The sequence below is a fragment of the Ictalurus punctatus genome, chromosome 19 (genome assembly GCF_001660625.3).
Source record: "Ictalurus punctatus breed USDA103 chromosome 19, Coco_2.0, whole genome shotgun sequence".
NCBI classification, from domain to species: Eukaryota; Metazoa; Chordata; class Actinopteri; order Siluriformes; family Ictaluridae; genus Ictalurus; species Ictalurus punctatus.
In genome coordinates this window covers 19,599,422-19,625,394 of record NC_030434.2, presented here as the reverse complement: position 1 = coordinate 19,625,394, position 25,973 = coordinate 19,599,422, and the positions used below count along the sequence as shown (strand labels likewise).

General features: G+C 37.5%; 2 protein-coding genes across 3 annotated transcripts in view; one reads left to right on the top strand and one right to left on the bottom strand.

The window, feature by feature from the left end:
- The first annotated feature begins 1,393 nt into the window (after window positions 1-1,393).
- podxl (podocalyxin-like) lies at window positions 1,394-18,976 on the top strand. 2 transcript variants are annotated; one of them, XM_017494176.3, is made up of 8 exons: window positions 1,394-1,803; window positions 12,483-12,884; window positions 13,954-14,651; window positions 14,752-14,778; window positions 15,223-15,340; window positions 15,439-15,482; window positions 15,562-15,681; window positions 16,492-18,976. In XM_017494176.3, exons 1-8 carry the CDS (start codon window positions 1,761-1,763, stop codon window positions 16,684-16,686), a joined length of 1,647 nt encoding a protein of 548 aa, XP_017349665.2. In that variant the 5' UTR covers window positions 1,394-1,760; the 3' UTR covers window positions 16,687-18,976. The 2 variants fall into 2 exon arrangements, with proteins under 2 accessions (XP_017349665.2, XP_017349666.2); XM_017494177.3 differs by lacking the exons at window positions 15,223-15,340; window positions 15,439-15,482.
- Window positions 18,156-25,973, bottom strand: part of mkln1 (muskelin 1, intracellular mediator containing kelch motifs) — a 39,633-nt gene continuing 31,815 nt past the window's right edge. The window contains exons 14-18 of the mRNA XM_017494175.3: window positions 23,630-23,744; window positions 23,303-23,442; window positions 21,258-21,360; window positions 20,469-20,523; window positions 18,156-20,356 (exon numbers count right to left, since the gene is read on the bottom strand). Coding sequence (XP_017349664.1) covers window positions 20,235-20,356; window positions 20,469-20,523; window positions 21,258-21,360; window positions 23,303-23,442; window positions 23,630-23,744 — 535 coding nt within the window. The 3' untranslated portion in view covers window positions 18,156-20,234. The remainder of the gene's footprint in view (window positions 20,357-20,468; window positions 20,524-21,257; window positions 21,361-23,302; window positions 23,443-23,629; window positions 23,745-25,973) is intronic.

Sequence of the window (25,973 nt, the reverse complement as noted above, 5' to 3'; positions counted from 1 at the left end):
TTTTATTTCCTGGTCATCTTTAAAAGTCAACTGCTTTCAACGTTGAGCTGCAAACAGGTGTTGCCATAACAACAGGTGACCGGAAACACCCGGCTTTTTTTCCCCATGCAGTCCAAATCTGTCCGAAACGCAAACAGGGCAACAGCTGTGCAGCTCACTGCTGTCTGCTTTAAAAGCACTCGTTTAAGAAACACTCATGTGATGCCAGTCAGATTCTTTTCTGTACTCTGCAGACTGTACTACAGGAACGTGTCCTAAACGTGCATTAACTTTACACGAGGTTTCTTTGCTTTTTATTTAGTAACATTGGTCATAATCATGGAAATCCTGCAAATTCGGTTTATTGCTGCTGTACCGTAAGTGATAACAGGGACTAACTTGTTTTGTGGACAATCCTCAACATTAATTGTAACTATAAATGTTGAAAAAAAATGTTGGTAAATTGCTGTGTGTATAAGAGGCATAACACACCATGTTTTATTCTTTACTTAATCAACACCTGACCAATCATTTGCGACTTCAACAGCACGTTGGTACAAATTAAATGACAGACAGACGGACAAACAGATAGATAGACAGATAGATAGATAGATGTCCAAAAGTCTGAGGGAACTAGTGAAAATGCGTCTATTTTGAATCCTTTTCTAATTTAATACAACAATTTTTTATTATTGAGAACAGCTTGAGTGAAAAGTAGAATCTTTGAAATATTGACCTGAATTTCAGTGTTTTTTTAGTATTTGCATTGTTCTGTTTTTGCTGTAATGACAGTGTGCACTCGAGCTGCCATGAACTCCACAAGTTTGTGCAAAACCTTATGATCCATTTTAGCTCAAATCCTTCAGAGGGTCACCTGAACACGTGCTTCAATAGAAGAGATTAGGCGTGAGGAGAATCTGAGCTTTTCTACAAAGCCATTAACATACTCAATATCACTAATTTGCTTACATTTTAATTAGGGACCTAGAAATAGTGCAGAATCTTGAATATTAAATATACAAGATATTGAACATTTACTTTTTGTTGTAAATATTTCAAAATGATAAAACCTCCTGTTTATTTTCGTTTTAAATGGAAAAAAATAATAAAATCCCAGATTTTCAGTGTGGTCTCAGACTTTTGGAGCCCACTGTATGCAATTAGTTAGTTAGTTAGTTAGTTAGTTAGTTAGTTGTGATGCACAGAGTGCAGAGTTCACTGATTCAGTGTGCATATCATTCAGTGCCCTCAGTCTGACTAGTGGAGTCTACTGAAAAGCTATTCTGTCTGTCCGGAGTTCTGCATAGTAATAAGTGTGCTAGTGACAGCTTTCGGACGTGGGCAGTGCCGTGTGTGTGCGTGTGTGTGTGTGTGTGTGTGTCCGTCCCCCCTGCATACGTAAGGATAGTCCAGACTGCACAACATACACAAAGGGAAAGTTTCTCTGTAGCTCTGAGAACTGCTCACGCGCTCTGAATAGCATCATCAGCCAGCGCGCAGCCAGGGAAACCCACAAACACTCCGGACTCAAATCCCCCTGCTCAGGAGGGACTCGCGCGCACACACACACACACACACACACACACACAGAAGCAGCCACAAACAAAAGAGCTCTGGCTTTGGGCTCAACTCTCAGAAGTTGTGAAGTGCAGAAAAGGCGCACAAGGCGGGGGTGTCACCTCCAGCCTCATCATCAACTTTTCTTTTTTTTCCTTTTTTTTTTCTTTTTTTTTTAACACACAACCTCTCTGATCATCAACAAACACCACAACAGAAGCAACATGTGCACCAAGATGCAGATCCTGTGGACTATCCTTGTGTTAGGTGAGTCAGTTTTTTAATTCCTGAATAAATACCTAATGACGCAATACAGAATACTGAAATAGAGGGAGATGAACAGAGAACTTTCAAAGAAATGTGTCTAACATAATCAGAAATAAAGCTTGTGAACTACAAATGCACCTTCCTGATCCACTGTAGAGTCATTACTGTGTTTTAATCAGATGTACAGCCTATATGCTTTAAAAATAGTCTGCAAAATGTAAATGTTTTCTCATGGATTCTCATTTTTTTAAAGCTTAACAGAGGTTATTTGGCTATTTATTTCTGGTTTGTTTGAGTTTTCAGTAATGTTGGCTTAGCAGATGATTTAAAACAGATGGTCATTTACTTTACTACTCACTTTTTTTTAAATGGCAGACTAACACTATTATATACATAGATATGTGTATCCAAATAAGACAGGTGTAATAAAAAGCAGGAAAATTACATCTTATTTTTTTTTATTTTTTTATTTTTTTTATTTAAAGAAACATAAAATGATTTAATTAAAGATAGTTATTTAACTAGTCAGGCAAGTAAAGGATGACGTTCCACTAGTGAGATGTTTGATTTGGCTCAAAAATAATTGTGTAAAGCCTTGAAATTGCGATAGGAGCATTTATAGAACCTGCATATAAGGCAATCTGGGAAGCGCAACATCTGCAAAACATTATCGGATTTTTTTTTATTTTTTTTTTTGGGGGGGGGGGGGGGGGGGGGGCACATTGTTTGCCCAAACAGAAGATAACAGTCTTAGAGCTGAGTGTGGAGAGATGACGGAGGAGTGCTGTTATTGTTAATTACATTAGCTGCACCTGCCACTTCTTAAAGTCATCAAAAATGTTGAGGCCGGGTGTTTATGTTTGCTTGGCATTGTGGGTCCTGTTCAAATTAAATTTGTGTGAGCCAATACATAATGGCAGTTCTCTGTTCAAATCTCACCTTTGTCAGTGCGATGTCTATTTGTAAGAGCCGTAACCTCGTTTGTACAGTAATCTGCATCACACTATAAATGAACGTGCTTAAGAGGAAACGAGACAAAAACGAGAGAAAAAAAAATTCTCCTACAAATTTTTCCTACACTTCTGAGATTCTTGGCTGTGCTTTTACCTGCATGCCCGACACTCCACATCAGGAAGTCAAGTCAAGTCAAATTTTATTTATAAAGCATGTTTAAAGACAACAGTACTTGATCCAAAACGCTGTTAAAAAAAAACATCACATAACCTCACATCATAAGACAAAGAATAAAAATAAGTTTTAAGAGAAGACTTAAAGGAAGTCAAGATTTAAGTAAGTCAACGGATTCAAAGTGTGTTGCTATTTAACAAAGAAAAATATCTAACCGTTGAGATGGTGATGTCTGTAAGGAGCTGTTTATTTAATGGAAGTGTATGGAAGGAGTCTCCAGTGTCAGTGTAAGGTTTTTTTTAATCATGGGAATGTCCTCAGGACAGAAGAGTTTGTGCTGTATATTTTATGTCTTATTTACCAGTGAGGGAACGACTGACTGTTTATAGCTTCTGTAATGTAAGTGTTGAAGTAACTTGTCATGCAGATGTTCAGCGACATTAAATGTAACTATAAATGTTCAAAAAGTATGACGTTTCATTCTTAAATTAATAAAAGTATGTAATAATTGAATCACACAAACCAGTCATTGATTATTTTCCTATAACCCCCATTCTGCAAAGTATTTTATTCCTTACTTAAGTGTTAGAAGTGGTAACAGCAGCAGAATTACGCGTATATTAATGAAAAAGAGTTCATGTCTGAATGAGAGTTCATTTCTGGCACCTACAAAGTTGAACACTATATAAAGGTCACATGGGGTAGCCTTCTCAGGGATTAGAGTACAGTCACGATCACTTCCTAATGGACTGATTTGATCTATTTCAGTTTAAAACAAACCTGAGGCAGGGTTAGAACTGTGTGGCATCATACATTTCTAGATCAGAGTGGACTTTACCAATAAATCTGTCTTGCTTGTGTTATCTTTCTTGGATTTTGTTGAGAATTGGAAAATCAGAATCAGTCCAGGAAATTTGCTAAAAGGATATACACGAGCTAACTGGAAACTAGGGCTCTATATCTCAATGTTCTCACGGGGTTAAATAAAATACAAACAGTTCTAGTGACAAAGGTTTGTTACGGAAGCCCCTTGGCAGGACCGTCTGGCACAAAACCTTGTGAAAATATAGAACAATAGATGGGAAAGCTGTCTGTCAGCATCCCCTTTTTCACTGAAGGTGTGGCATCATGCTATATTCTGCTTTCCTACTTCTGTGTCTGGACTGAATAGTCCAGCATCACTGATGCAGGCACTGAGCTGAAGGTCACGTCTCTCTCACTGAGACAAAAGAAAAGAGGTTGCTTACGGAAGGAGTCTCCAGTGTCAGGGTTTTATATCAGTAAGTTTCTCAGTAATAGGTCGTAGTTTCGCTGAAGAGAAATAAAGAGAAGGTGGTGATGGAATAAATGTTTATAACATAGATGGTAACTGATAACAGGAACTAATTTGTCTTGTGGACCTTCCACAATGTTAAATGTAACTATAACAAGTATTATGTGTTGTTTATTAATAAATGAACAATTTTAATGGGCAAATTGCTGTTGTATAAGAGGAATAAAACACTTCAGGACACGCTGTAGTGTTTAAGATGTGTTTTCTACTACTGACTACATCACGGAGCATGTAGAGTAAAAGAAAGACGAGGGAGTATGTACGTGTAGTGCTGAAATCACTTATCTTTCGAGAAATTCCTGCGGTGAAGCCAGTGTCATCCTCTCTTCTCCTCCTCAGACGTACTTATTATTAATCACTCCAGAGTCTGGCACTACCTAATTCCCAACTCCTGCAACTAGAGGTACAAGAAAAAAGACTCATAAATAGCTGAAGAAATATTGAAAGAAAGAAAGAAAGAGAGAATTGAAGCCGTACCCCCCCCCCATTCTGCAGCTTAGCATCATACCAGAGTTGTTAAATTGCATTATATTGGTGATGTATGCACTACTAATTTTTTTTTTTTAAAGGAATACTCCAACATTTTTAACCTAATTTCTAGTATCAAAAGTATATGATCACAGGCAAGAATTCAGAAAAGAACAAAAAACCTTTTTCAAACAATTCTTTATTCAAGGGTATTTGTAAAGTAAGCTCTAAATGTGTGTAATTTGTGGTTCCAGAAAGGGGACTACTTGTTCAGAGGGAAGGATTTGATGGTACTGATATCTTATCAAAGTATTTGTTGGATCTGTGGATAATCAACAAAATCCTTTGGAAATTCTAATTAACAGAAGTTTATTGTATGACTGTCTTATCCTAAGACCTTTATTGTAAGTATGAAATGGTTATCATTTTGAATTCATGTGATCATAATCCCAAAAAATGTCATTCAAGGCACACTTCCGATTTAGATTGTTAAAAAGCATTGATTTATATGGCAATTTCACATATTATCATATTTAAAATATTTATTAATGGAATTCAACAACTGCATTCTCGTCAAGCAGTAGATAGAGATTATGTTGAAAAACACTGGCGTATTCCTTTAACACCTCTGATTAAATAACAACAAACCTGGTTGAAAAAACAATTGCTGTTGAATTTCTGATAATAAAGATAAAGTGTCTCCCTCTGAACTTCCATTAACATTCTTTAATGATGGGGCTTAGCTTTAGGGATGTGTTTGTGTGTGTGTGGTGAGGAATGTGTTCCAAGAAAAGCATACAAACACCCGGTGACCCCGTCCAGCCTTGCTATAACCTTCTTTGCACCCTCCTTCCAACCCATTATTCCTGCCAAACATCTATACATTCACGAGCGTCTTCTCCTGTTCCTCCTCCCTTCAGTGAAAGAGCTGAGCTGTGACTCAGCCTCATAAAGGAGCTCCCTCCCTACAGGCCTCTTCAATTAGCTTGAATAGGACACCATTGCTGGAAGAAGGATGGGGAAGGGAGGGCTGTTCGGGAGGTGGATGGGCGAATGAGGACCCCAGATCACAGCAGGGAGGCTAGAGTGAGACAACACAAGGAAAAAAAGTGTAATCTGGAGATAAGATTTTGAGTGCAAGTTACAAGCTGTAAGGTGTGTAGGGTGAAGGCGCATGTTGTGGCTGACATTGATGCCTGTAGCGGTTGTTCACAATCGATAAGGCACGTACACACTGACAGGTACATACACAGACACTAAGAAAAGATGCCTAAAGGCTAAATACTAGGATGTGCTATGTGTTTCTGTGTTGATTTTGATGTATGTTTTGGATCATTGTCCTGCTGGAAGATCCAACCACGGCCTATTTTAAGCTTTCTGGTAGAGGCAGTCAGGTTTTCATTTAATATCTGTTGATATTTGAAAGAGTCCATGATGCCATGTATCATAAAATGTCCAGGTCCTCTGGCAGGAAAACAGTCCCAAAACATTAAAGATCCACCACCATATTTAACCGTGAGCATGAGATACTTTTCCATATGACTCCCTTTTTTTAAACAAAATATCAAAAGGTTAAACAATAAAGACAGATTTTCACAACCTTGTTTGCTGATATTTACCAAGGATGCCAATATTAGTAGAGGTCACTGTATTTCCATTGTGAAAGAACACAAATCTCGTCTCGTCTGTGTACGCTTCCATTAATAGGTATTTTCTTACCTTCATAGAAGTTTATGTATATGACAAATCATACAGTCTGATGCCTTTCTCCAGCTTACTAAAAGGAGCTTGATGCATAATGCCATGAAGCTCTTGGGGGTAAAATAGCATCATTGCCATTATACTGCACGAGCTCACAGACTCCCACAACTGGTTAGTGTCACTGTGATTGACAGGGGAGAGAGAGTATACCATCCCTCCCACTCAGAGAGCACGGCCACTTGTGCTCCCTTGGCTTTACATAAAAATGGACAGAACCACAAGGCAAGTTCTTCTCCTGTATTAAGAAAACACAAGGATGATGTAGGCAAAAGACTTCGAAAGCGTGTTTGAACTGAGTAAATTTAGGAATATTAAAAGTCACACATTCACACAGAAAATAACAATGTTCAGGAGTGTGAAAAGCAGTAAGCGTTTCTATAGTAAAAAATACATCATATAACTGATTAATAATCATGTCGTGTTACCCTGAAATGAAAACCCTATTATCTGTGTCCATGTATGTGGGTGTGTGTGTGTTATGGCTTTGTTGTTTTTACAACCGCACCAGCAACAGGAACATGAACTATTCAGCGGGTCTCCACCCTACATCCGACTGTCGTTATCTTTTGAACGGTTTTAACAAAGCCCTGTACGTTTAACACGAGAGCATTCAAACTGAACTTAACTACATGACTCTTTATCCAGATGTGTGGCCATTTTGTAGCACATGCACTTAATCTATCAAATATTCCATTCTTATTTTAAGATAATTAACTAAGAAATAATTCACCCAGACAGTAACCCAAGCTCAGGATCAAATCAGGGACCCTGGAGCTGTGAGGAAGCAACACTATACACACTGCACCATCATGCCACATGAATACTTATGAATAATATAATGATATAATAGTAATAAGGCTTTGACAGATGATGGGTTAACTAAAGACAGGAAATACACATCCAGTTTCATCAGAGGTCAACAGCAGGCAGGAAGACCCTGAGAGAAAAAATCAGAGGTTCTCACAGACAAAGTCTCTGTGAATTTTTACATTTTTTTGCACAGGTCATTTCAGGGGCTCCGTAGAAAGGTTACAACTCTTTCAGTTAACTCTGACATTCTGCCCAAATGCACATCCTTTGTGGCTAAGGGTGGATACAAAAATATTGTATCACAAGAAAGATGTTCTACAATATGAAGCTTTGCTTTATATATATATCAAATATTCAAAAATATTATATATTAAAAACAAATATTTTTATATATTAAAAATTATATATTAAAAACAAAAAAACACATTGATAAATAATTTAATAAAAATCCCTGGGATTCGAACTGAGATTTGAGTTGAGCTTTAAGATATATATATATATATATATATATATATATATATATATATATATATATATATATATATATATATATATATATATATATATATATATATATATAAAAATAAACCTGCCAATAAAACAGCAGTTGCATCAAAAAAAATGTGTTTGATGACACTTTTATTTAATATCTACAAAAGTAAATTATTTAAGAGCAAAAAGGAAGATTTGTAATATCTATAATATCTAAAAATGGTAATATCTACAATAATATATATGGTAATATAACAATTTCACACTGAAAACCCGTCTGCAAAACTAGTTTACATGTTAAATATCTAAACGTTATTTATATCTACAAAAATTTTATTCAAATTTGAATATCTAACAAGATATTTAATTATCTGCTAAAGCTAAAAGAAGAAAAAAAAACATGAAAAATATTTCTAATATTTAATATTTTATTTAATATCTACAAAATAAATGATTTAAGACCGAAAAGGAGGGTGTCTACCAAAAAAAAAAATTAACACCAAAAAAAGGGGAATTATATTTTTAATAATGTCAATATAAAAACTGTTAAACATAAAAAATGTAAATATTATATTGTTATATTTCTCAGTCCTAGTTGTGGCAAAGCCATAGCAGTTAAAGAGAGTCTTTCCACTATTGGCTGTGTGGAAGTTTGTAGATTCAGGAAACGCGGCAAAGCACTTAAGAGTAAAAATAAAAGGAAGGTCAGTGCATCTGTTTCCTGTCTTTCATATCTGCAGATTTCAGTCACTGGGGTGGGGCTGTTCCAGAGGACTGAGCACCAGCTATCAGTGAGAAAGATGACCTGCAAGTGTCCGTGTAGCAGAGACAGGCAGTGAGAGAGAGAGAGAGAGAGAGAGAGAGAGAGAGAGAGAGAGAGAGAGAGCGAGCGAGCAGGTGGAAATAAAAAAGTGTCACTGAGGAGGCTCAGGTGGGATTATTATGGGACAGGAAGACCCTGGAAGTGTTGTCTACACGGTGTTTCTGCTGATAGGCACACAATCAGCAGGCTTGTAGCTAATGATAGTAAGGTTAATCAGGGTTAACGATGAAGACATGAACAGAAACCAACGAGAGATGTGCGAGAGACATGAGAGTAAAGACAAGCTGTCACACTTAACCCCGATCCAGTAGTCAGGCCTGCTGAGTGGAGTCATTTGTAGTGTGTTAAATATCCTGTCTTGGGGAAGTGTTCAGTCTTTGTATGAACGTATTAAAAGCTTCAAATAAATAAGCATTTACATTTTTATTAATATTACTCTTCAAAAGACACTGGTTTCTCTTTAACTTGGGATGTAGGAGGTGTGGGAGAATAGCACAGGTACACAATACCATTACAGATCTCTCAAACCATATAAATAAATAAATAAATAAATATACAGTTGACTGGATGTATATAAACTTCATATATAAAGTTTAAAACACAGAGGACAAAAAAGGACATTTTTAAGAGTAGCAATATTCCTATAGTGTGTATATATAGGATATATAGGATATATAGTATGTACAGTAATGACATGCATTTATTAATTGCAAATGTAAGCAATGATTAAATAAATACAACTAAGTTCCACTGTATGTAGAACACTATAAATGAGGATTTCCCTCTAAATCTACAGCCAGTTACCATCCAAAGAACCCATGAAACACTTCATAGGAAGTTAAATCAGGTTGTGTTGATGCAACATTGGTGAGGAAGAAAACAGTCCTAATATGTCTTGAGTTTATTTTGCTGCTTATTAACCATAACAGGACATGCTGTTATCAGAAATAATCAGCCACGGGAGTTACTGTTACCATCCCAATGTTATTCATTTTCCTGTAACAACACAACCTGAAGTGTTTTACTCTTCTTATACCACAGGAAATTACTATTTACAATTACAGGGTTTTTTTTTTATATAATTGAAGAATGACGTATTGTATTTTATATTTTTATCAGATTATATCAATGATTATTATGGTTTGTTTGTTTGTTTGGATAAATAACAAAAAAACGTCTTTAACGCCTTTATTATTAGAGTTATATCATGTAGCGAATATGCCATAGCAGTTCCTGTGAATGAGCTGAAATGATAGTGTATTAATAATAAACCTGTGATTTGCAGAAGTGCACAACATTCCAGAACATTAAACCTAATTATAAATAAATAAATAAATAAATCCATCCATCTTCAACCGCTTACTCCTTTTCAGGGTTTTACGTATGTCAATGTTTAATAAACACAAATTGGAAAACTGCTGTTGTATAAGAGGAACAAAACACTTGGTGACATGCTATAATTGGAAAATAATCAACTTTGGGGTAGTGATGACCGCCAGGGTCCGGGGTTCGATTCCCACGGCCCTGTGTGTGTGGAGTTTGCATGTTCTCCCCGTGCTGCGGGGGTTTCCTCCGGGTACTCCGGTTTCCTCCCCCAGTCCAAAGACATGCATGGTAGGCTGATTGGCATGTTCAAAGTGTCTATAGTGTATGAATGGGAGTGTGTATGTGATTGTGCCCTACGACGGACTGGCACCCTGTCCAGGGTGTACCCCGCCTTGTGCCCGATGCTCCCTGGGATAGGCTCCAGGTTCCCCGTGACCCTGAAAAGGAGTAAGCGGTAGAAGATGGATGGATGGATGGATGGGGTAGTGATGGTCCTCCACTTCATGTCACCAGGCTTTGTTATTGATTATTTTTTTCCTAAGACACATCCTAGTGTCTTTTATCCCATATATGGTCATGCTTGTATGATGAAAATGGCAGAAAGTCAAACGAAAGGATCATGAAACTGGTAAGCACAACTGACATCAGCCAAAACGTCTTAATCATGACAGGTCTAAATCCACAATGAGATATGATTTCCACAGTGAAGAAGAAATCCAACTTAGTGTTCCAGCTGCACATATCGCAACATAATTTGTTTTACAAGCCTGACACAAGCCTTTCTCCATATATACACAAACCCACAGTTGATGGCAGCCCTGACATCACTGCAAAACAATAGTAATGCCAGGCCTCAAAAAGGTTCGGTCCCTGGAAACTCATTAAACTTGGAATAATGGTTTTTAATAAAATAAAAAATAAAACAGTTTTTTAAAAAAAAATTGCAAAATCATTTCCTGTGCTGTGTACTATACACACAAAGCCTAGTAGATGCATGCACGTGTTATGTGTGTATAAGATAAGGAAATGGCATTCTTCTCAGTCTCTTGAGGCTGCACACCATTGTTCAGTCCTCTCCAGTAAGAGTAGGTGTGTTACTTCCTAGCTTATTGTTTCACACACTCCGCCCTGTGAACTATAAATAGAGACGACTCCCAATAAAGCACAGCTGCTAAACAAAATAGAAAAGACATTATGGGTCAAGGATTATGAACACCATTGAAGTCCCAAAGCTAACGATACACCAACAATGCTTCTTCTGATACAAAAAAGGCCTGGATGATGTGAAGCTGTTGTTGATGATTATTTTCTTCACAAACCTAATGGGTGGAGAGTACAGCACATTCTGACCCACATACTGTGCATTTTTTTTTTATATTTAAAAAATAGGTGCAATAGTGGAAAACAAATAAAAGAAACCAAAACAGGAAGTTTCATGTGTATAAAGACAGCGTGTAAATATGGAAAAAAGAAAACTCACATTTTAGTTACTATGACCCCAAGCACCTATATTTATCTTAAAAGCTACTGGCATTCTTACAAAATATCAAACACACTGGCATCTAATTTCAGTCAGCTCTGGAAAGCATGATATAATTGCCATGTAAATAAAGTGTGATTACAATTGACTAAAATTCTATACGTTGTTTACTAATTATAATATAATTACAACTACAGCTACATAAAATGACATTAAGTGTACATCACTAAACCCAAAATATTCGAGTCACGCAGCATAACTTTAGCCAACTTTAGATTCCCCTCAAGCCAAGTTCAGCTATAAGAAATTAACTGGGGAACCAAACATGACAAGTGTGCTGTTATAGATAAATAATCAAGTACAGGCAGCAATGATGCAGTCATTTCCACCCCAAAGTTGATTATTTTCAAGTAACGGAACATACTAGAGTGTTTTATTCTTTCTTTTATTCTCCCATTGTAATTTGGCAATGCAATTTTTTTTTTATATTTATTTAAGAATTACATTTTATGTTTTATCCATTTATAGTTGCATCATTTAATGTTGTGGAACCTGAAAAAAAAAAAAGGGTTTGTTCATCTTAACACTTACGTTATAGTAGCTATAAACAGTCGTTCCATCACCAAAGAATACAGCTCGTCATCTTACTGAAACCACAAAGCATTCCGGGAAATTATCGCATTATCCCCGACAGCTACAAAGCGCCAACACTGGAGACTCCTTACAGAAATGCTAATCATACCAAGCGTCACACTTAATAAGAAATATTAACATTATTAGCGAAGATCCAGGGTCAAGTTAAAGAGGATTAAGAAGCAATAATTAGTAAACTTGCATCACCGACATACACTGACAGAGCTTTCACCTTGTTTTCTTATTTTGAGGTTTCAGTCATTTGTACAACTCAATGTTTCATGGTATGCCATGATTTTGGGCAAAAAGATTTGACATACGACATGCAATTCAACTCAAGAGTCAATCTGAGGAGAGTCTTTCATATTAAGGTCATATTATTGTACATGTTAACGTGTGCACTAATGATACTTTGTTTTCCATAGGTTCTCACCTCCAAGGTGCATATGCTGAATCCAACAACAGTACCAGCCCAACAGTAACGAACCCATCAGAGATTCCATCATCATCTACACTATCTGAAACACCAAAATCCCAAACAGATTCTGTTAGAATCATTACAGGACCAACCACTAGTCAACAATCATCCTCCCAACCCATCACACAGCCGAGTGTGACTAGAATCACCACACCATTGACTACAGCAATTACAAGTACTGTTGAAAAAAGCCAAATGGAGACGGTTGCTGGAGACAGTACTAACTCTGCCACCATTACTCTCATTCCCAGTACCACTGCCCCTGTTTCAGGAACTCCGAGCACCGCTATTACCACTGCTCCAGGATCTCAGGGAACCCCTAACACACTTTTTACAAACGCTACAACAGGTAAATTCTACAACAGGTAAAGAGTTTATACAGTTTTATACGACAGTTAATTCCAGTCAACTAATTTGATTGGTCGTGTGGCCTTTCAGGAGTGCTTATGTTTATTATAACCACACTGGGGGCATTCCACTGTGTGTATCTCTCCGCACGTCTGTGTTCGCCACGTAAAATTCCACTTCCTAGTTCGAAATAGTTACTAAAATACTTCAGCGGACATGACAAATGTTTCCTGAATATAACTTTTGACTTAAAATATGAAAGCTCGTCAGATGAAGATGAAAAAAAGAAGAAGGGACGCCAGTGTCAACAGAAGCACATTTAACAGGAATGTACGAATCATTGTGGGCTAGCAAGCTAGTCATCGCGCTATCAAAATTTTCAGATGTATAATTTTCACACTTACATAATATCTACAAAGAAATTGACAGTTATAGATATAAATATTTTTATGATGTATTCCAACTGCATTAATTACACACATTTTCTCGCATGTTTGTTTTTTTCAGGTAGCAGCTCAATAATCATTTCTAAAGCTCTTCATGATTATATATAGTTTAAAAAATTGTTTTTAAAACAATCTTCTGTATGGATGTTACCACAGATTACATAATGCTTCTTGCTATAATATTATGTTTTTTGGGATTCGCTTGGTTACGAATGTTATATTTATTGAACATAGAAAGAGGAACATCCACATCATGAAAGGTCTTAAGGCCAGACTTTGTAATAGGATGTTCTTCATATCTGGAGTAGTTTTAGAGTAGGCTTTAGGTGACTTTTTTTATTCACAAATCTATGCAGGTGAATGTTTTGTTGTTAGCAATTTCTTGAAATAATAATTGTTGTGTGGAAGCAGGACCTTCAAAAACAACGCAAAAATAAATGTGTGTGTGTGTGTGTAATCTAAAAACATTGGATCTTTGTGCTGTAATCTTGAATCTCACTGCACTAATAAATATTTTTAAAAAGTTAAGTTCAATTCTGAATAAGATTTAAGGTAATACTGTTCGTGAATGGTGTTTATTAAGTGTGGACTAAAATGTATGTCTATTAAATTATCTTCTTTTAGCTACACCTACTGTAAATGGAGAAGGATCCTCCCAGCCCCATAATTCAGGAACATCCCAAACTTCAGCACCAGTTCAAGTAACAATACCAACATCAACACCACCACCAACACAAACAGCAACACCAGAAACACCATCAAAACCAACAGCAACAACACCAGAAACACCATCAAAACCAACAGCAACAACACCAGAAACACCATCAAACCCAACAGCAACAACACCAGAAACACCATCAAAACCAACAGCAGCAACACCAGAAACACCATCAAAACCAACAATAGCAACGACATCAGAAACACCATCAAAACCAGCAACAACATCAGAAACACCATCAAAACCAACAACAGCAACAACACCAGAAACAACACCAGAAACACCATCAAAACCAGCAACAACACCAGAAACACCATCAAAACCAGCAACAACACCAGAAACACCATCAAAACCAGCAACAGAAACACCATCAAAACCAGCAGCACCACCAGAAACACCATCAAAACCAGCAACAACACCAGAAACACCATCAAAACCAGCAACAGAAACACCATCAAAACCAGCAGCACCACCAGAAACACCATTAAAACCAACAGCAACAACAGCAAAACCACCACAAGCAACACCACAAGCAACAACACCAAAATCAACAATAGCAACACCATCAAAACCAACAACAGCAACAACACCAAACACATTCAAGGTAAGGTATTTTGTTTTTATTTTGAAATCTATTCATTGTTGAAAATGGTTTGATCCTCATTGCTTCATACTGATTGTGAAATTAATTTTCTTTCCTGCAGAAGACTGTAGGTGCCAACAGCACTGGGGTAAACTCACCTTTTAATCTTTCCATCAAGATACATCCACAACACAATTAGTCAGCAAATAAAGCAAACGCACATGTATGGTATATTCAATGAGTAATATTTTTTTAGTTTGGTTCCGGCACTGTTTGGTTTTATTTTAATGCCAAGAACCTATAGCCTAAGTCAGAGGTGTCCAGTGTTATCCTGAAAGGGCCGATGTGGGTGCAGGTTTTCATTCCAACTAAGCAGACGTTGGATTGCTGCTGGATTGGAATGAAATCCTCGGGACACGTCTATTTTTCTCTGAGCTCTGGATTCAACCACAGAGTTCACTGATTGGCTCACTGCAATTTATAATTTGGCAAGAATGTACGGAGTCATTATGGACATCAGCCAGGTATGACCATTCCCTTGAAGGGTGCCATTAATTCTAGAGCTGCCTGTATATACTTATTACATTCACAGAACTACCATGAGAGAATTTGTTCAAAGCTCATGGAGATATTCAATGCAACGATTAAGTGCAACATGGCTGGACACAAGACAGATGGTGGTTATAAGTACGAGTCTGTTGTTATAAACGGTGAGGATATAATGACTTCTTGCAAGTTTCTCATTTATACCAAATTCACCTTCTCTAATGTGCAATTCCTCACATACTGTATCATAATTTCTGTTTAGTTGTTGATCCATCATTGGAAACTAATGGTTCAATGGATTTCATGGTAAGACACAAGATTACGAGTAAATATCAGTGGGAAACAAGTCCTTGTTTGAAAGCACTGTTTGTTTTTTCCTCTGTAGTCTGAAGATAACCAAAGGATACTGATAGCCATTCTGGCTTCGTGTGGTGCTCTGGCACTCATCCTTCTTGCGTTTGCAGTGTATTGCAGCTACCATCGAATATCCTACAGGAAGAACCAGGTAACACACTAACACAGAGAGAAGAACTGGCCGAATTTGGCTTCAGAGTGGATATAAAAACATCACAACTTTAAAAAGTTGACTGGTTAGGGGTTCATTTATTTTCAAAGTGGATGTAACTGTAGAAACTTACCACTATAGAGCATAACCAAGACAAAATGAAACACTGCTTTAAATAAAAAAAAATTAAAAAGTATAAAACATACTACCATGAACCATGTGTTCTATGTTTTAACAAGACCATTCCCTAAACGAATGGAATCCAAATAAAACTATCAATATCGTGGATAAAGTACCATGATAATGGTCTTATAATAGTCTTTATTAGTCACATATACATTTCAGCACAGTGAAATTACTTTCTTCGCATACCCCAGCATGTCAGGAAGCTGGGGTCAGAGCACAGGGTCAGCAACCCTGGAGCAGAGAGAGTTAAGGGACTTGCTCAAGGACCCAACAGTGGCAGGTTGGCAGAGCTGGGGCTTGAACCCCTGACCTTCTGATCAGTAACCCAGAGCCTTAAGTGCTAAACCACCACTGCCTGACTACTGAATTCATTAAGTATGAATTCAAAACTCAGAGACTGAAAAATGTACAAGAACTTTATCATGACCATGTTTGTCTACATGTGTTTTTTTGATGACCATTGAAGAGATGTATCTATATCCATATCTACATCTCTTTCTCTCACACACATACATATATATATATACACACACACACACACACGATTCCAAAAGTAGCTCTTTAACTTCTACTAAAAATCACTGACTGCACCTTTAATCACCAATGTCCATGACTGCTCCACAGCAACACCTGACTGAAGAGATGCAGACGGTGGAGAACGGCTACCACGACAACCCCACGCTGGAGGTGATGGAGGTGCAGCCGGAGATGCAGGAGAAGAAGCTGGCACTGAACGGCGATTTTAACGACAGCTGGATTGTGCCCTTTGACAACCTCGCCAAAGACGACATACCTGATGAGGAGGACACACACCTGTAAAGTGCGCAAGCCCATCAGCTCTCCAGTCATGTATCGTACAAAACCCATACCATCTGCATGACAGACTGTAAAGATTACAAATGCCCAAATAGCAAATGGACTTCAGGGTTCCCTTTTATTTTCTATTAAACCCTCATTATTGCTAAAAGGGCACAAGCTACAGTGAGAAATATTTAAGAAAACTCTAAAGGAAACTTAATGGGAGATCCAAGATAAACCTGGGCTGTTTATGGCCCACAATGCTGTTTTTGGTGTCATTTCAAACAGTGTGTTAAATCCACGAGATTTCTCTTTTAGATTTGCGATTTTCCTACATATTGTTTTCCCCCACAGATAAAATTATTTTTCACTTATAATACTCAAGTGAAATATACACTGCTGCACCTGTAAATAATGTTTTGTTTTGAATATGTTGTTAGCATGTTTTTATTGACTATGAGTATTCATTTTTACAATCATTAAACACTAATGGATAAATGTTCATCCTGGTTTTAGACTGCAATTTTCACTTGGGATACCGGATTCCTACATTACCCACAATGCCCACTTACCTCTATCTAAAGAGAGTGATGCAGCAGCGCTTTAGCCCTTTAGTCTATGCAGCTGGCTCACCTCTTCATCTGTACACTCTGCACAGACAGATCAGCTTCCAAAGCTTCTACTTTCATGCGAATGCCGTTGGCGTTATCGCATCACATCGTCATCACGTAGCTCACCAGCAGCACACGAGCGCTAACTTCTCATGGGAATAATGAAAATATAGCAGCAACCAACAAATTAGCACCTTTCAGAATTACATTTCAGTATGAACATATTTAATGTGCTTCAGGGCAGAGTTTTGCTTAAAAGCCACAACACGAAGGTGTAAACAGGAACCCAAGTCATAATGACCAAAGCACTTCTGATTAGCAATAGTTTTTCCTCCTTAAACACAAAATATTAGATTTAGTGTCCAACTCAATAGGACAAGAGATGTATAGTTGTACAGTTTATTTACTTGAAATGTTCCCCCTTCAGTTTCTGTCTCATAAGCACAACATAAAGCTGACTTACTGGAAGGTCGGCGTTAATTTAATGTCATCAAATTAATTCATGTATTAAATGTTACATCAAATCCTCCCACCCATCAGTTTTAAATAAATACTCCAATTCCTTTATTTTCCACCCTCACATACTTCTACTTAAATATTTATATTTACAGTCTCCAACTGTCTAATGTGATTATTGTCTTTAATTTCCATTATATTGTTTTGTATGTATTTTACATTGTGTGCTAGAAGCTTTGCCTTTTAGGGAAGGCAAAAAAACAGGAGTCTGATACACTGGGGAAAAAAAAAAACTGTCACTGCCATTGTATTGTCTTTTTACCATTTCATTTTTAAATAATAAAAAAATGTTCATAGAGAATAAAGTTATTATTTTAAAAAAAAATCCCCTTCATCAAAGTGTTTAATACAAAAAAGACACAGTTTTTAGAAAACCTGAACAAAATACAATCTTTATTCATTATGTACATTACATACAATGCATTTGTTTTAAAGTATTTTCTACACATTCATGTCTGCACAGTGTAGTGTTCACATATCCCAATATCCTCACTCAGAAGATGAGAGAGAGGAGGAAAAGTGAGATGTTTTCCAGGAGGGGAAAGAAAGAAAAAAAAGGGGATATAAAAAATAAAATTAAATAATAATAAAAAAGCCAAAAGGGTTTTTTTTTCAGTTTATTCTTTATAAAAGGTTCTCCCATTGTGTTTTTCCTCTTTTACATTTTCACAATCCATGTTTTTCCTACTTCCTGGCACAAAACTCAAAATTACTAAATGACTCATGCAGCAGCTCTAACTGCACTCAAGCCCAGGAAACACACAATCGGGGACTTAATTGGGAAAATGGAGGCTATGAATGGGAAAATAAATGCAACACACACACTATAAAAACAGCATGACAATGGTAATTAAGCTTAAATGTACTGTTCTGCACTGGGGTCTCTAAAAGCGAGTGCTGGAATGAAGAAATGGGCAGCTAGGTAGAACAGGTTAAGGCAAGAGCCCCTAAGAATACACTATTCATATATTAAAGGTGTGTTTCTTGATTAATCTGAAGTGTGCAAACAGCTTTGCATGGGATAAACTTGTATTTCAATTTTACACCTTTTACTAATATGATATACCTCCAATAAGTGCAAGGAGACAATGAGCCAGTTGATTTGAACATGGAACTAATTATTAACACCAATTAAGCCAACAAGATCTCTCAATATATTATGCTTTCGGGAGGAGTTTGGGGGGTGGGGCTTCAAAATCAGGCCATAAGTAATACTTCAAATAGGAGATCTTATATACAAACACATTTATACATGGCTATATTTACACACTACATTATATGGAAGACTACCTTAGTAATATTCTGGCGTGTTCAGTAGTGCCGCCACAGGATCCCTAAAATCATCACACATACGGCATCGCCGTATCGAGTACCTTGATTCCCGAGACCTGGTGGACAAGTGCAAGCTTCAAAACACACACGACTCGCGATGGACCAGAAAAGGTAGACAATTTCACACTGCAGGAGTTTGCTGTCACCAATCCAATAATTTGAACGGTTACTGCATTGTTCTTGAGACAGCTTAGGCGAGAAATAAATTGTATGAATTACTTTCAGTCAGAGATAAAGACGCACAATACTGCTATGGCACAAAAGGGAAAGGAAATGCAAAAGGAAATAATCACTTATTATTAGTGAGGAGAGAATTTCATCTGAAGCAAGCTGATCAAATTGTATCACTAGAATTCGTTCAATACTAATTATTTCTGTGCAACCAAGTTGCCCTATTGCTTTCAAAGCAGCAGGTTCAGAATGAGGCCATTATTTAAATCTATTTCTCAGAAAAAACAAAGACACATTCACACGATTTCCATCCTGTAAGCTTAGAAATAAAGAGTGCACACTTGCCATGTAATCACACTCCTCTTCATTTGGCAAAACGTTACCAAGCGTAATGAAATGGTGCAAATCAAAGCCCACATTCAATAAACCGACTGCTTCCATCACCAAAGTGTGTGAGATGTAGAGGGCCAGATAACGGCCGTGGCCATCATCACTAAGGTACCCTTTACTACAGTGAGCATTACAGCTTCAGAAACTGAAATAAAGATGGAAGCTGAGCAGGACCTGAAACTGGAGTCTGAGTCTGAGTGGAATAAAAGAGGAAAAAACAAGGCGAGTTTTGGATTTGTGGATTTCACCTTCCTCGGACACCTCCTAAGAGGAAAGATAAATGTACACAAGTGCTGCAGACACTTCACAGACTTTATGATTGCAGATTTGGGTGAATAAATGAAGTGTTATAGAATGCAGATATGTTCCAGTTTTGTTATTTTGGTTAAATTACCATCAAGGGTAGTTCAGAATCCCTTCCTGCTTGTGAAGAAACCACATTCAGTCGGCATGGTGATTCTGAAGTGGATGTAGAAAAATAACTTCTGTTTTCAGAGGGACGAGTCTTAGAGGCATAAAGAGCGAAGGTATAGAGCTCGGTGGGCGTGGCTACAGGGTAATGAGGTCGACGAGGTTACCCTTGGGCGGGGTCATGTTGTCAGGGAAGAAATTTACCAGTGTGTCAAAGAGCTGTGTGCGCTGGGCGTACGTCTGATCTACATCCGAAAAGCCTGAAATATGGACAGAGTAAAAACACAAGCAACATTTGAAACTCAAATCAGGTCAAGTGATAAATCTACTTCAGTAAATTCTTCAGAAGTATCGTGACCAAGAGTGACTTACCTAGTGGGATGAAGTCTGAGCTGGACTTGAAGAGTGCTGAGGGCAGGAGCTGAAACTGTAGAGCACCAGTCATTTAGTATTACTAATCAGTGTCCGGGATAAAGTGTTTACACACACCATCCACCTGTACACCTGCTCATTCATGCAATTATCCAATCAGCCAATCATGTAACAGCAGCACAACGCTAATTGAAAAAAGACCAGTCAAAGTTGGTCTTCAACCTCCAGTTTAGGTGAGTCTGTGGGTTCTGTACCATCATGGCTGACAGACGTGGACCCTGATGTTGTGGTCTTTTGCTCTTGTAGCCCATTTCTGAGATGCTTTTCTGCTCACCACAGTGGTAAAGAGCGGTTATTTGAGTTACTGTAGCCTTCATGTCCGAGAGAACATCGGAATGGTCATTCTTCTCTTTCTTTTGTTGGTCTTTTTCGTCAAAAGGTGTTTCCACCTGCAGAACTGCCACTCACGCGATGGCTTTTTTTTTTTTGGCACCATTCTTTCTAAACTCGAGTTGCACACGAAAAATCAGATGATCAGCAGTTTCTGAAATACTCATTGCAACACACATGGCACCATCAACTTTGCACAGAGATCACATTTCCCCCATTCTATTATTTTGACATGAGCATTAACTACAGCTTTTTGGCTTTAGCTGCATGATTTCGTGCACGGCACTGTAGCCGCATGATTGGCTAATTGGATAATTGCAGGGACAACTGCATGCATGAATGAGCAGGAGCAGAGGTGTTCCTAATAAAGTGGAACAATATTGAGGCATCTGTCCTTACTTCTTTAGTCTCATCAGGGTCAGAGTGGTCTACAGTCATAGAGAGATCATTCTGCAAGTACTGCAGGGCACTCAGTGGTTCAGTCTGAGCCTTCTCCTCAAACCTGCAAACACCACAAGCTCTCAGGAATTCAAATTTCAGTAAGTTTTGTATGATATTTATATTTTCAGTAGTTAGCAGATGCCCATCCATGGTAACATACAGGAGTGCTCTGCTGTCTCAACTGAAATATATTCCTCACGCTAGGTCCTGGTCTAATAATACCATAAAGCTGAAACCCTGCGATAGAGACACATTAGTGTGTTTCATTTTTTGTGATTCATTTATGTTTGAAAAATTAAAGTTAAATCCATTATGTTATGGATCAAAATGACTTCCACAGTTTAAATACACACACAGACAAAACAGCAAACAGCAGCTTAAAACAGTAAACCTTTATTTTGACTTTTCCGAGACAAGCCATAAGAAGAAATACTTCCATATAAGTTCATGACCCTAAATGAGCAAATGTAAAAAAATTCAAAGAGAAAGAGAAAAATTAACCAGTATTTCAGACATCTCAAACGTGGAAATGGGTCAAACTGACCCATAACATAAACCGGAGGGTTAAGTATTAAAAGGTAGGTCTTCAATCTTTGACATCCAGAGCCTTGAAGTATTAGTATATTATCGGCTATATAATCAGCTAAGTAAGTGATGCTATACCAGATAAGTTGAAATTTTACAAGTTTAATAACAGTTCATTATTACTATTATTAAACACTACTACTACTACTGAACGTGACATGGTGAGAAATTAACAGAGCACTATTATACTTGGAGAGCAATAACCAAAGTAAACCAGCAGAGGGAGCTAACTGAGCAGAAATGACTCTGACTCATGGAAAATTACAGCTCTACTTCAATCTGATTCAGTGCCAGAAGTGAAACGCACTGACTACAGCCCTAATTACCAAACGACACAGGAACAAGGCTGCTGACGCAAACACTATATCCAAAATAGATAATATATACAGCGAGTATAATACCATAAACAACCATCTACTAACTCTGTGTTCACGTGAAGTGACTGAAGAATGTGTTTTTGCTCAAGTCGAATCATAACATGCCCATGTGACAGGTACAATGCTTTTGTCCTTTGTTCATCTGGCTTGCTTGTAAACAGCTGCTGAATCATAAGCTAGATCTCCTGTAAGCTTTTATACCATAGCACTGTTGAATTCTGAAATTTTACTGGTCAGAAGGTGATTCATCTTCTATAGCAGCAGCAGCAGCACAGGATGCAAAGCAATTCAGACATTTTCATTAATGCTCTAATATGTCCGCGTTCTACAGGAACAGCGTACTGACAGGCGGTTCGATGGCAGACACTCAGCATAATCTGAGGCTAATAATAAACTGATTTCTTTTTTAATGCATAATTTAGCAAAGAAAAATGTATAATTATATAATTGTTGAAATGGTGGATTTTTATTTAATACTTATGAAGGAGTCAGTTGTAAAGCTGTAACTTGTCAGAGGTAACAGCTATAAACTAAATTTGGCACCAAGGGAAAATCTTTGGGATGGAGGTTGTTATGGTTTCGTTATAACAAGCTGCGTTTTCCTGTCTTATTCTCTTCCAGGGAAACTGAGGGGATAGCTTTGTAGCTGCTTTAACATTAGTGAACTTGTTTCCATGATTCTAAAATGAACTATAAACAGATTTAAGAAGTATGACGTGTCATTCATTAAGAAATAAAAATCAGAAAATGTTTGCAAACTGCTGTGCTGTAAAAGGAGGGAACAGCTCGGGAACAGACTGTTTTAGGAAAACTAGCTTTGGGGTGTGTCATGTCGAGCCACATCACGCCCCCCCCCGTTGCTGATTATTTTCCTATAACAGCATGCACAGTCATGCTTAATTCCGTATTTGACTGAGCCGGTTAAACATTAATGGGTAAAACAAAACACTGCGTGTAATCATTAATGAACATTATGCAAAATGTGGTTACATTAATGTGGAACTTCTCCAAGCAGGAAAGAGACTACTCGAACCAAGGTACCTGTATTTGCGGATGAGGTATTTGCAGTGTCTCAGTAAGTACTCTTTAGACGGACGGCAGAGTTTCAGAGACCAAAAGTCGTCTAGTCGCATCTTAGGAGAGCTTGACTTGCCTGGGTTTCCCCCAAACAGGTAATGCACCTGCCACAAACAGGCAACTCAGTCAGCAAATAAACACAAAGCCAAGCAATAGTGTGTTAAGTGTTAGTTGTAGATAGTAGTCTTATATATGAAAGCTTTTTTTCCCCTTCTTTTCTTAAAAAAAAACTCCATTGTTGATCTGATTGTTATTATTATGGACAACATCTCTACATTTTAAAAACGTTACCTTGTGCAGCTCATCGTACACGAGCTGGTGAGCAAACCGAGGGCACGGCTCTTCCTCCTGCAGTGTCTTGCTGGGGGTCTCCTTCACAGCCTGGTCATTCTTATACACACATGACCTGCAACATAGAACATGGCCCTTCAGTTTACCCACATCATTGCATTACTACATATCTTCTCTACCCCCAAGTATGATTTTTACTGATGTCATTTAACTCACTCAGTCATGTCTAGTAAGGATGTGGGAGATGTACACTGCCGGTCAAAAGGTTGGAGACACTCAACTGAATGTCTCATGATCTTAACCTTTTGATCTGAAGGTGTATGATTAAACGTTTGAAATCGGTGTTATATATATATATATATATATATATATATATATATATATATATATATATATATATATATATAAAATGATACAATTGCGCCAACATATTCATTTCTATCATTAGAAAACTAACATTTTATTTACAAAAATGTGCTTTTTTTTTTTTTAAAAACGGATGACTCGGAGTGAAATATTCTGAAAAGCAGCTGATAAGAGTCGAGCGTAGGTGTGAACTCCTTTAAAACTGTTTAAAAAGCATCTCAGGGAAATTTCTCACAAAATCTGTCGAGAAAACGCCAAGAATACATTTCTGGAAATTCCAGGTAAAATGGGTGTTTACTTTGAAAACACTAAAATATAAAATTATTTTGATTTAGTTTGGATTTATCACAGCATAATTCCTATCGTTCCATCTGTGTTACTCCAGAGTTTTGGTGACTTTATTATTATTCTAAAATGTCGGGGGGGGGGATAAAATTACTAATGAGTGTGTCTTCACACTGTGGTTATGAGCGACGGCAAACAAGTTACTAAACACTATCTGTACTGTCTGTTTAAATCACATGTACTTTGTGACTGATTGAGTGAAAATTCAGGTTTTGATGTGGGCTTCAGGGACTGCAGTCTCTCACACCCCTGCTCTACAGATACCAAAACTCAGTATAAAGAAGAACAAGTCAAAACTAAATTGTCAGATACTTGTCAGCTGCTTTACCGCAGCCAGTGATAATTGTCCTATTCTCTCATCATCTTTGTACCGGAGCAACCATAACTGGACTATGCCGAGATGCTCACAATCGTCTATTGCTTTATAAATGTCATTCTCTTGTTAATCAGTCTGTATTCGGCACGGTGCCATTAGTGTCGTAGTAGGTGGTTAATTAATGTTACACAATGCTATGCTAATCAGTGTAACATCACATTTGTGCCTTGAAAGGTTGATTATTAATTTATTGGTGGAGATAGTGATAAGGATGGAGACCCTGCCATATAATTTCTTGACGTTGCTGGTGATTACAGGCAATGTGTATATGAGCGGGTAAGTGAGGGCATTTGTTAAACATCTACACTTCCAGCAGGATGACTAGTGTCCTCACTCCTGCATTATGATTTCTTTACATTATGTATTACAGGTCACAGGTTAACATTATGTGGCTCTTTTCTCGGAAATGGCTTTGTAAATATTGCTGACATATCTTTTCAGACCTGTCATTTTACAGAAGCACTTTCTGCTATTTATAAAAACCTGATGGTTCCGCATTAAGGACAAAGGATAGCTTCATCACGCCACAGACTGTTGCCACATAAGCCGACAAAAGCCAGACTAATGTAAGTAAAGGAAACACTACCAGATTGTTGTTTCATAATCAGACAGCAAGAAACTCTGCTAACAGAGAAGAAAAAGGGGGGTGGGGGGATCCCCCTTAGGAGATTGGGTGATGGGTTTGCACACAGGCAGACAAGAACACTGTGTACTCGTTAATAGGAACTATGATCATGAACTTCCTCAAGTTCATTCTCTTTAGAACGTACTCACTCGGAGCGGAGCGTGTGTGTTACTGGGAAAGTAAACCCTTTGTAATTGTACCTAACTTTTTGGTTCAGCAGTTTCATTTCAACATTTGTTTTTACAAGACTCCATTTCATTGTAATATTTACTTTGGTAAAGCTTCAAAGAGAATTAATTGTGTGTGCAGGGCAGAGGTGCACAAATCAGTAGCTTGGGTGGCCGGGACAAACAGATTTCGTTCATGGAAGTCAGAATATATAGATGTGTACAACAACTATTAAAAACAACCAAAAAAACTTATTGAATTTTGCAACCAAAAAAAAAAAAAAACACCACAACAACAAAGTTCTCATATGCTAGGTTGATATTTACACTTCGATGCTATAACTATGGTATGCACAACTATTTTCCAAATCTCACCACTTGCTCACATATGGACGAAGAAGAAATCTGGTTAATGGTAAATTTTTTCCAGGTAGATTAATTATAAAGTACAGCTGAATAAATCTC

What these genes read in the sequence shown, in the direction of transcription:
- podxl (XM_017494176.3), top strand. Translation starts at nt 1,761, where the DNA reads ATGTGCACCAAGATGCAGATCCTGTGGACTATCCTTGTGTTAG. An exon ending in CAACACCAAACACATTCAAG is followed by an intron (nt 14,652 to 14,751) that starts GTAAGGTATTTT and finishes TCTTTCCTGCAG; the next exon opens with AAGACTGTAGGTGCCAACAG. An exon ending in TAGGTGCCAACAGCACTGGG is followed by an intron (nt 14,779 to 15,222) that starts GTAAACTCACCT and finishes TTACATTCACAG; the next exon opens with AACTACCATGAGAGAATTTG.